The sequence below is a fragment of the Mustela nigripes genome, chromosome 6 (assembly GCF_022355385.1).
Source record: "Mustela nigripes isolate SB6536 chromosome 6, MUSNIG.SB6536, whole genome shotgun sequence".
Lineage (NCBI taxonomy): Eukaryota > Metazoa > Chordata > Mammalia > Carnivora > Mustelidae > Mustela > Mustela nigripes.
The window spans coordinates 10690144-10701520 of NC_081562.1; the positions used below are offsets into that span (position 1 = coordinate 10690144).

Sequence of the window (11377 nt, forward strand, 5' to 3'; positions counted from 1 at the left end):
CAGAGGTTGGCAGACACAGTATTGGGCGCTTTGCTAAAATGCAAATTCGTGGGCCCCACCCAAGTCTTAGTCAGAATTGGGGGGGTGGGTAGACAATCTGTTCTTTTAACAAGCCTCCTGATGACTTTTTACAAAGTCAGACACAGAACGTGAGGTCAGTCCAGCGAGCCGAATGTCCCAAGGGGAGGGCGTGGGCTCCCCCCTCCGGGCTCAAGCAGAGCAGGGGGGGCCTCACCCGGCCCAGGGGAGGGTCTCTGCCTAGGGGACTCCTGCTCTGCCAGGATGTCCCTGGCAGCGCTAAGATGTGGAATGGGAGAACACGGTAGACACGCAGTGGGACAAGGTATGTGAAGGGACTGGCCAGGCAGGGGCCGCGGCGGGGGGTGTCATGCCGAAGCCCGGGGTCCAGTGGGCTCAGAGAGAAGGAGCCTGGGTGTTTCTATTTCCTGGACTTGGGTGAAGGGTGGTAGTGATCTGGAGGGGCGGAGGGTCAAAGAAAAGTCACAGCAGGAAGCAGGGGGTGTCCTGTTGGGGTTAGGCTGGAGCAAAGGGCCACAGGAATGGTGGGGTGAGGCCAGGAAGTAGGGGGCCCTGCCATGCTGGTCCCGGGTGCCCCCTACCCCCTCAGCATCCCCAGCTGGTCTAGGACTACCCAGAGGCAGGAAGAGACCTGCATGGCTCCCCGGGGTTGGGCCTTGTAAGTCACCTGCTCCAACCCCTCACTTCACAGATGAGTTAACTGAGACCCGAGAGGGCAGGCACCTGCCCAAGTTCTCCCAGCAAGCCAGAGTGGGGCAGAGGACGGAGCCATGACCTCCCTCCTCAAAATACACAGGAGAGTGACCACAGGGCAGGGTTCCCGGGCTTTAGGAAAAAGCCCCATCACCTAGGAGTCATTGACCCAACCTTGAGTTAAACCCCGTCCCCGAAGGTGGCCCAGAGGAAGAGAGGAAGGCAGCCCAGCGGCTGTTTCTTCAGGCTTTATTACATGGTGGGGTTGGACACAGCCCGGGGGATCATAAAGGCGTGGGGAGCCTCTTGCTCAGCCCCTGCTACCCCCAGACTCTCCCCGGGACAGAGGGAGGCGTGTCCCCCTGGCCCTTATCACTACCAGTTCCTGAAGGGCTGCTCTGCTCCTGCTGAGACCCCGGCCTGCCCCCTCCTGGCCAGGGCCCTCTGCACCCCACAGTGCAGACAGGGGTGGGAGCGGCCAAGGTGAAGGCCGGGTCACCCTCCCTCTTCTTCCCACAAGGCCAACCCCCACGCCCTTCACCCCGCCAATACCTGAATCTCCATCTGGGGCCGAGCAGGGCCGTCCCCCTCTGAGGGAAGGGTGAAGGGAGGGCCACCCTCCGGTCTGGTGCTTTGTACACTCCCCGAGGGCTGTCTGCGACCTTGCTGGTCTTTGTAACCTCACAACAACCCTGTGAGGTAGGTGGCGGCGGCGGGGAGAGCGAACCCATTTGACAGATGAGGAGACTAAGGCTCAAGGAGGAGACGTGACGGGGTCAGGGGGGAGGGTACCATTCATGCAGCTGGGGGGCCCGGGGGAGGGACCGTGGGGCCGTGGGAGACACAGCTGGACAGCGTCACACTTTGGCCACACGCAGGCAGCTCTGCCCAGGGGTCCCAGGGCCCACTTCGGGCCTTGAGAGGTCCCAGCGGGCCCCTGCCCCGCCCCCAGAGGCGGGGGGAAATCACAGCCCCGCAGGTGTAGACAGAAGTGGCAGGGGGGAGAGTGCTTCCTCTGCCTGGAGCCGGGGCCCCACCCCGCGGTACAAAAATAAAGGATTTCAGATCGGAACCCCAAGTCCCTGGAGGTGATCTGGGGCCTCACATCCGGGTGCCTCTGGCTTGTAACAGCTAGAAAATAAGAGGGGGAAGGGGCAGGGGGGCGGGGGGGAGGGGGACCAGAACACCAGGATGGGGGAGGGAAGGTGGGGCCAGTGAGGAGGGGGAGGCAAGGCCAGGGGAGGGCAGAGAGGAGATTGAAATGGAGGGCAGGGCAGGGAAGAGAGGGAGAGAGAGAGAGGTAGGTGAGTCACAGGCTCCCTTCTGAGAAGAGGGTGGGGGGCTGAGGCCCAGAGAAGGTGAATTCAGAGCCGAGGAGGGGGAGCAGGAAGGGGACCCAGCTTGCCCATCCGGGAACCCCAGGGTGGGGCTGGGTGGCGGCTGCCTCGGAGGTCAGAGTCCCCAAGACTCTGGCCAGAGGGGGTCAAGGCCAGGTCCCTGCTGTCTCAGGCAAAAGGTCAGAGACAGCAGCTGTCTGTCCCCATTTCAGAGGCAACTGTGGCCTAGAGAGGGGCAGTGACTTGCCCAAGGTCACACAGCAGGCAGCTAAGATTGAGTAGGGGCTCCGGGGGACCTGGCCAGGACTTTTTCTGTGACACCCAGATCCTTAGCCAACTCTGGTTGACTCCTTGCAGGCCAAGGGACTCCCAGGCTGGCTGTCCTTCCCCCCACCCAAGAGCCGGGAACCCCAGGGCCCGGTGGGGGAGGGGCGGGCTGTGACGCCGCTGTCTCCCCTCCCTCCTTTCCAGCCCGGCTCTGGAGCCCTGGTGCTGGCGGCTGGCTGGGAACCAGGCCGGCCCCCTGACTTTCCTCTCCTCTCAGAGCCTCACACCCAAGGCCAAAAGCAGGGGAGGGGAGAAAGTCAGCCGAGCGAGAGGCTCGGGTCCGGGAACAGGAGACGCGCCCCCTCCTGGCTTCCGCCCTCCCTCCAGCTCCGCCAAGCTACAAACCAGGGATGGCGGCTCTGGGGGCGGGCGAGGGGCCGGGGAGGAGCCCTCACGGCCAGCGCAGCCTCAGGTCTGAGGGGTGCGGACGGGAACCTGCAAGGAGGAGAGGTGAGGAGGAGGCGAGCAGGTGAGGCTCTGGGGGCGGGGCGGCCCGGCCTCAGCGGGGCCCGGCGGCGGCGGTGGCTGCGGGGCTGGCGGGCCCGGAGGACAGACGGCCGGGGCCCTGCTCCCCAGGCCGGGGCGCGGGAGGCGGCAGGCGGGACGCTCGGGGGGGCGGGTGCGGGGCCGGGGCGCCCGGGGGCAGGGCGCGGGGGGCCGGGCCCGGGGCGGCCCCGGGAGGGAGGTGCGAGCAGGCGGAGGAGAGGAAACCCGGGCAGGGGCAGAGAGGGAAGAGGCAGGGTGCAGATGAGATCCAGGAGGAAGAAGAGGTGGGTGGAGATGAGGCGGGGCCTCCGGCAGGAAGCGGAGGAGGAGGAGGCGGTGGTGGGAGGGAGAAAAGGTTAGCGGGCTCCTGAGCTGCCAGGGCTGCAAAGAGAAAGTGAGAGAAGGGATGGTTATGCAGGGGAGGCGGCCGGCGCGCGGCGGAGCTAGCCCTGGCGGCCCGTCCCCCCGCAGGCCCCGGCCCCCGGGTGCGGCAGCGGGCTCCAGCGGGCAGGGGGCGGGAGGCGCCGGCGGTTATTAGCAATCATTGTCCTCGGGGGGGTGGCTGCACCTTTCTCCTGGGCATCTGCCTCCACCTGCACCTGTTCCACCTGCACCTGCACCTCCTCCTGCTGCCGCTCCTCCTCCAGCTGCTGCTCCGCGCTCTGTGCACCAGCCGGCGGACCCAGGGAAGAAAGAGTGGACAGCTAACAAGGGGCCCGGCCGGGCAGTGCCGGCGGGTGGCTGGCCCCGCGGGCCCCACCACCGGGCGGGCAGGACGAAGGGGGCCCTTGAGGAGGGAGAAGCTGGGGAATCTCGTCCAGCCCCCCCCGGAACGGGGGAGTCTGAGAAGGGACCCGAGGAAGGGCAGAGAAAATGGGGCCGGGCTGGGGACTCACGGAGCAGTAGGGGGGCTCCCAGGGGTGGATGGGGAGGGGGCGGGCATATGGCCAGGGCGTCCTCGAGGGACGTCCTCACTTTAGGAGGCCCCAGTGTAGAAAGGAGGCCAGGGAAGGCCCAGGGCAGACCCCACCCGCATCTGGGAGGCCCCCCAGGGGCTCCTGGAGAGGCAGGAGCAGCGGGCTCACTCTTGCACCCTTGCAAGACAGTGCTGACCCCTGGTGGGGGGAGCAGGGGAAGTCACAGAACAAGGGGGCAGACAGACAAACAGGAAGCCAGGGTTCATAAGTCTCTGATGCACAGGGACAGGCCCCTAGGAATGGTGTCCCTTCTTCCCAACCTGGCTCGCTGCCCTACCCCATGGGCCTGCCCAAAGGCCCTGGGGCCTCTGACTGGCTCTGGGTTCCGGGTGGCAGGACCTCTGCTCAGCCTCTCCCCATGGCCAGCTGTTGCTGCCTCAGGCCAGGGCCAAAGACACATGGCTGGGCCCCGTGCGGTTCCTGACACCCGCTCCTGCAGAGCTCCTGAGGAAGGGGCCCTGGAAAGGGGCAGGATTAGTGGATTTGACTCCTCTGCCCTCTGCGAAATAAACTGGCCATTTTTTGGATCCCAGAAGTTCTAAGCTTGATGGCACCACAGAAAGGATGTGGTGTACCCTCAGTTCTTGGAGAACACAACAGGGGCGCCGAGAGGCTGTGGCTTGTCCAAGGTCGTGCAGAGCACAGCACACCATGCCCAGACCCCTGGTTTCAGATACCCCTTCCAAACGGCATCTAGGTCCCCTGCTGCTGTGCCCTAGGTTCCCTGCTGCCTAGCCTTTTCACTTCTCCCCCCGCCTGGGCCTGGGTAACTGGCGTGAGCAGATGGGACCATGGGTGGCATGGGATGGATGGCATTGGCTGTGACCAGGTGGTTATGTGCGTGTAGCAGGAGGGAGAAAGAAGCAGGGATGGCTAGGTGGAGGGCGGGGGGGGGGGGGGGAGGGAGGGAAGCTGAGGCTGGGGGCTCACCTTGGTTTTGCGGCTGGACTCCGAGCTCAGCCCATGTGGGGAGCTGTAGAGCTCCTTGGACACGACACACAGGAACTCAGCCTGGTCCTCACTGCCATAGTTGTAGGAAGAGCCGATATTCACCAGCTGGGGGGGCGGAGGATGGGGGGGTGGGGGGAAGAAGACAGGCTGGGTTGAAGGCGGCCAGCCCAGAAGGGGGGTTGACATCAGCACTGGTCAGGATACCAACTTATGCCCTGATCTTGCTGTTCGGGTCAGGCCCAGCCCTGAGTTTCCATAGAAAGTCAGAGTCAGCTCCCCATCCCCCACCTAGGCATCAGGTCTGCTTCCAGGCCCAGCTAAGCCGGGGGAGGGGGGGAGCATTCCTTGGAAAAAGGCTACCTATGTTTGTTGCTCCCCACCCCTCACCCCAGCCCAGATCTAGAGGCCATTATCTAAAAGCAGGTGGAAGCCGATGATGGGCAGGTTGTCCCCCTCCATCCCGGATGTGGCTGAAGCAGTCCCAGAACCAAGCTGTAGGGCAGGGTTGGCATGATGGGCACCCATAGAATATTCTGTTCATTCTTACAAGCAGAGGTAGAACAGGTTGTCCATTCCTTAGGCCAGAGGGCCAATGAGCAGCAATCCCTGAGCTGTCGGCTCAGCCTCTGGGAGCCCCTGCGATTGCCAGAGTCTCCCGTAGGCTCTCAAGAGCAGCCCCACCTTTGCTCTGGGGGCCCCGGGCAACCACAACCACAAGGCCCTGGTTAGGACCTTTAGCACCCAGGGACCCTCACCTGACAGGCAGGGAAAACCATCAGCCCCTCTGGCTTGAAGAGGAGGTGGAACAGGGATTAGAATTCGGGATCCTGAGTCCTCTCTGGAGTCTTCTAGACTTACAGACCCATAGCCTGCAGGGTGCTGGCTGGTGCCAGTGTCTGGAGTCCTATCCTTGGCTAGGGACTTTATCAGTGGCCCTTCCCATCTTCACGACAGTCCTGCGAAGGGAGCACTACTGCCCCATATCACAGACTAGGAAACTGAGGCCCAGAGAGGAGATGGGTCTTGCTCAAGGTTACGCGGCTCGTAAGTGGTAGATCCAGGCCTCTGGCTCCTGGACGGGGCCTGTTCCCCGATCCTGCCCCACCGTTCTGGGCCTTCTCCCTTCGTCAACCTCCACATGCAAGGAGCTGTGGGTGGGCGCAGAGAAAGGGGTGGCCAAACCCTCTTCCTTCCCTAGGGACACGAGTGACCTTGGGTAAACTTGCTGGCTCTACTCCTCTGGAAACCTGAGAGGCGGGCCACGAGCTGCATGGCGAGGGCAACCCCACTTGTGATTAATGTCTCCAGGACTACACTGCACGTGGATTGGGGGACGATCGGACACTATGAACCCTCACGGGAAGCTGCTGCTTGGCCTTCACAGACGTGGCGAGGCCAGGACTCAGCCTGTCGCTCGCAGGGACCCTGGGACTGGCCCTGTGCCTTTGTCACAGGAGGTGCTGACCCAAGGTGGAGTCAGCTCATTCATGTGGCTCCGATCTCCTTGCCCCTGAGCTTTGGGGCCCAGAGACTCGCCCGTCCTGCTGTGTAGACCACTCCCCAGCGGATGTGAGAACCCCCAGTTCTAGGATGCCTAGAGCTGCCCTGCGGCTCTGCGGTAGGTCACCCAAGCCCGGGGGTGCGGAAGGGAAGGGCTTGCCATGCGGGGAAGCTCGGAGGTTCCCGGTGTGGCCCCAGGGCCCCCGCGCACCTGCTCGAAGCGCCAGCCGTCAGACATGGTGGAGACCATCTGCGTGAGCTCCTCCTCCTGGCACTGCAGCACGCGGTACACGTGCTTGGGGGGGACCTGCAGGCGGAGAGGCGACGTGGCGGACACCCGTGGGCGGGGCAGGTGCACCTGTCATCTTCCCACCCACACCACATGCCCCGAGAAGGAGAGGAGGGGCAGGGCGACGGGGGAAGGTGGCAGCCACACTCTGAGAGCCTACCCCCTGCCAGGCACTGGACCCGCGGGGTCACTTGATGCTTCGTATTTTCACCGAGGTGAGTCGTACTCGCCCACGGCCACCGAACTTAAGTGTGGCAGAGCTGGACCACGGGCGCCATGAGGGGGCAGGAAGGACGGCATGGAGCCTTCCTGCTCCAGTCTCCCACCTGCCCATCCGCCCGCACCCGCGTCTCCCCCGAGGTGGGCCAGAGAATCCCTCCAGCAACTCCTACACACGGGGCCCAGGGCCCCCGCTCCGAACTGTGAACTCCAGCAGCTTGTGCCCTGCCCCCACAGGGCCCCCTGTTCCTCCACACGGACCCCATTTTGCTTGTAAGGAAGGGGAGTGTGCAGGTCTCCACGCCTCTGTATTCCACAAGGGAAAATCAAGGGGCGGAGAGGGGATGCGATGGGCCCAAGGTCACACCGCGAGCAGAGCCGCGTCAGGGACAGCAAGCAGAGCGCTTCTCCCCGTCTGGGGCTTTTGCTGGGCAGCCCGGAAGCTCAGCCACACCCTCCCTTTACAGGCCAGCTTGGCCTCCCCAACTCTCTCAAGCCTCTCCCCGCCTCCCCCAGCCCTGGCATCCTTTCCCGCCGCCCGGCCGCCCCGCCGCCCCGACCTGTGTGACGGGGTAGTCCTTCTCCTCCATTCGGTCTTTGATGATGCGGATCAGCGGGCCAATGTTGTAGAACTCGGCTTCCTCTAGGACGCCTGGCACAGACCGGACAGCCCCCGGGTCACTCGGTGGCCCCCGTGAGCTCTTCTCCCCTCGTGCCCTCTGCCTCGACACCTATTCCCACTCCAGTCAGCTCCGGGCTCCAGCAGGAGGGGATGTTTCCTTCCTGGGATCCCATATTCTCTGTGTTAGGGGTGAGAGGCCATCACCCAGCCAACCCTACATCCCTCCTGTGCTGAGCCTGGCGACCCAGGGACAACTGCCAATGCCCTCATCTGGGGGCTGCTCTAGGGCTGGCAAGACACAGAGCTGGCTGAGGCTGGAGCCTAGAACACCACCACGAGAGGGACCGTGGCTGGCCCCCATGACCTGCTCCTGTTTATGAATCATGCGCTCAGTGCAGGGACTGGGCTAAGCATTCCACATCCTTTCCTGCAGTTTCTTCTCAGCACTAGAAATAGGTACCTTTGTTGCCTCCCCTGAACAATCGGGGAAACTGAGGACCGGAAAGAGAAGCAGCTGTCGGAAGCAACGCAGCCAGTTAAGTCGCAAGAGCTGGGATCCAAATTCAAGTTCCTCTGACTTCAGAGCCCACTACAAATGCATAATCTTTGTGCCCTTGCCCCTCCCCAGCCCTACAGTTTGCAGAGCCCTGGGGACGTGGGGAAGCAGGCATTAATGTCCCTACACAGCTGGGGGAACTGAGAGTCTCAGAGATTAAGTGAGTCACCTTTCCAGGGAAGGGCAATGGCCCCGCGCCTTTCGATTCCCCTGTGTTTGTACCGGGCAGGGACCCCTTCTGGTCCTTTCCTTGACTGGCTTCTGGGCTCCCTGAGGACGGGTCCCAGGCCTGATCGGCCTGCTGTCCCAGGCGCCCACACAGCACTGACACAGAGGGGGCAGCCACTGAGCGTTGCTGCCTGAGTGCAGCTCGTGAGCCCTGCAGAGGACAGACAGCTAACGTGGCATCGTGGGTCCTTGGTGCCGGGTGCTGAGTTAAGGAACACACTTGCTTTAGTTCCTTTTACCCCCACAGTGGCTTGGGAAGGTAGGCATTATGGTGACCCCATTTCATAGACGGGGCCATGGAGGCAAAAGAGGCATAAGTGAATTTCTTGGTGCCACACAGCTAGTAAATCTCTTCCCAGGTCCTCCAGCTCCTTTGGTGGGGGCCCCAGCCCCCTGTGAGGTGCTGGGAGAATCCCAGAACCTGTAAACAGACGTCAGCTGGGACGCAGTGAGAGTGTTCCCCTCCCCTCCCCGCGGGCCCCGCTCCCAGGTCCCCCGCTACCTGTGCTCCCTGAGGAGCCGCCTGAAAGCGGCGGGGTGGGTACCCACCGTTCACTCTGAATGTGAGCCCTAGCCCACCGGGGAGCTACTTGGCCTCTAGAACACCACATACATGTGGGTCCGGAAGGGAGACCGTGGGCCCCAAGTGAGGAAGGATGGGCTGTGCTAGACGCCCACAGGGTATGAGCACTGGGACTCACAGCACCTGTTGTCCCAAAGCATGCTCTCACCACCCCTAATTTACACACACAAGCGGAGAAAGGAAAAGTGACATGTCCAGCTGGCCTGGCTGGGTCTGACCCAGAGCCACACCCTGGGCCCCTCAGAGTTAACTTGACCCTGACTGTAGGCCCTGCCCATGGCTGAGGCTTTGCCAAAAGGGTATTCTTCCAGGCATGGCTTCCTGAACCATCTGCTGGAGCCAGAAGTGGGCATCTTCGGGCCTCGGCCACCTAGGCCCCAGAGGGACCAAACCCCCTGCTGGGGGAGCAGGGTCCCCTCCCCCACCTCCACCCACAGCCAGCTGTGTTCGAGAGGCGGCTGGATTTGGGGAAGAGTCACCGGCTCCACCCACCGGCTGCCTGCCAGCCTCACCAGGCACCCGAGAGATACCGGATCACCCACAGAGAAAGAGCCAGATCTCCTCCTCCCATGCCCACCTCCACCCCGCGCACACCTGGCTTCCCAGGAGGTCCGGGGAAAGAGCATCCGTGCCCACAACAGAGGCTGCCGGCCTCACAGGCTCCCTCTATCTTCCGCTTCTCTGTGGGCACTCAACAAAACTCCGGTGAGGTCAGCTCGGCAGAGCCCCGAGGCTCAACCCATGCAGAGGCCTTGAGATTCAGCCTTTTCAGGGATCACGAGGCAGGCAGCGGGGAAGAAGTTCAATGTCCCTCCCCCCACCCCACCTCCCAACTGGGAGAAACTTGGGATCTCCATGGAAGGTTCCGGCAGCCTGCAGAGGGCAAGGGCTAGGATGTAGTTCCCAGCCAGCCCTCTGGCCCAACTCACCCTCCTCAGCCATGTCCTTGTCCAGCACCAGCTTGCCATGCCGGAGAAAGTTCAGGATGGGCCCGAAGTAGGTGGGGTCACGGTCAATGAGGTAGGCCCCGGTCTCATCCTATGGACATGAGGGGCACAGGCCATGAGAGGAGAGGGAGCTTCTCCCACCCCCAACCCGACCCCCACTCCAGGCCCAGTATGGATTGGAGGGAGGGAGTGAACGCAGTCTGCTCTTTCCTGGAGCAAAGGGGCATGATGGAGGAGAAAGGCTTTAGGGTCGGAAACACCTAGAAGCAAATCCTGCCTCTGCCTTTTTCTCGCTGTGTGACCTTGGGCAGGCGACTTGACCTCTCTGAGCCTCACTCCGTTCCCCTCTAACTAGGGGTCATTGTCAGCTTCCAGTGAGTTCTGAGGGGCACCCAACCCAGAGTAGGGTTCAGTGATCGTCCCTCTTAGAGGCTGTTCCTCTGAAGCCAGTCCTACACTATCTCCATCAGCTCCCCAGTCATTCTGGGGACATGGGATGTTTACAAGTTACCAAAGGAGCCGCTATCTCATTGGACAGGCATGGCCTGCAGGGAGGCAGGGCGGGCATCCGTGCAACTCTACAGGGGGAAAAAGGGGACTTGCCCAAGGTCACAGCATTAGAGGGTCAGGGAATGAGGGAGAGGGGGCCCTAGAGGTCACCTCCGGACCAGCCTCCTCTGGTTACAGACAGGAGGCTGAGCCTGGACCAGGGAGGGGTCTGACCCAAGGTCACGCAGGCAGTTTGCAGCAGAGCCGGGATGGGAGCCCAGAAATGGTGCCAGATAGGCCAGGGCTCCTCCCTGATGAGGCCCAGCTCAGAAGGCACCCCAGGACTTCTCCACCCAGCTCCCTGCACTCCTTCCTAGGCCACCCACACTCCGAAGGGCGGGGGAAGCAGCCTCAGCAATTCCCTTCCCCAGTGCGGGAGTCCCGTTGGGGAAGAAGGGAAGGCCCTAAAGAAGGGGGAGAGTCCCGATCCTACCAGCCCCCCGAGGCGGGAGCCCCGGGCAGTGCTCAGAAGGCTCCAAATGGCCGCGGCCTGGCGTTGTCCCGTTGCCACGGCAATGGGCACATGCCTCGCTCTCCCAGCCACTTCCTCCTCCCTTCCCCTCGCCAGTTTTTCCTGCCTCCGGCTCTTGGGATATAAAAGCAGCCGGGTTCCCGGCCAGGCCAGCCCGGATTCGAGCGGGCAGAGAACCCCCCGCCCGCGGGCCGCTCACCGCGCGGGCCTCACCCGGTCCGACTGCAGCTCTTCCCCCTGGCACAGGCGGCTGAGGAAGGACTTCTGCTCCCGGCACAGCGTCTGTCGGGTGGTCAGGAACACCGTGCCCCCGACGTTAAGCCGCACCCACTTGCCCCAACCGCCCGCCGCGCGGCCGCCCATCCCCGCCGGCGGCGCTGCCTCCCCGGCCTCCATCCTCCCGGCTCGCCCAGGCGTCTGCATCCTCCCCGAGCAGCGGCTGGGGGCGGGCAGGTACCGCGCGCCGGGCATGCCGGGAGCTGTAGTCCGCGCCCCGGGGCGGGGCGGCCGGGGTGGGGGTGGGGGGTCTCTGGGACCCCCCAGCGGCCCTCGCAGCCAGATCCACTCGGCGCTTCGTGGGCGGCCCGCAGACCCGGCCTCTA

The 11377-nt window shown here is 63.6% G+C and overlaps 1 protein-coding gene across 1 annotated transcript; it reads right to left on the minus strand.

The window, feature by feature from the left end:
- Positions 1-1697: 1697 nt before the first annotated feature.
- KCTD17 (potassium channel tetramerization domain containing 17) lies at positions 1698-11261 on the minus strand. The gene is given in 9 exon segments (XM_059402084.1): positions 1698-1863; positions 2742-2814; positions 2817-2831; positions 3451-3544; positions 4790-4915; positions 6522-6617; positions 7379-7470; positions 9737-9845; positions 10989-11261. Coding segments are annotated over 9 exon segments (933 nt in total). The 5' UTR covers positions 11247-11261; the 3' UTR covers positions 1698-1793.
- Between the last annotated feature and the right edge of the window lie 116 nt (positions 11262-11377).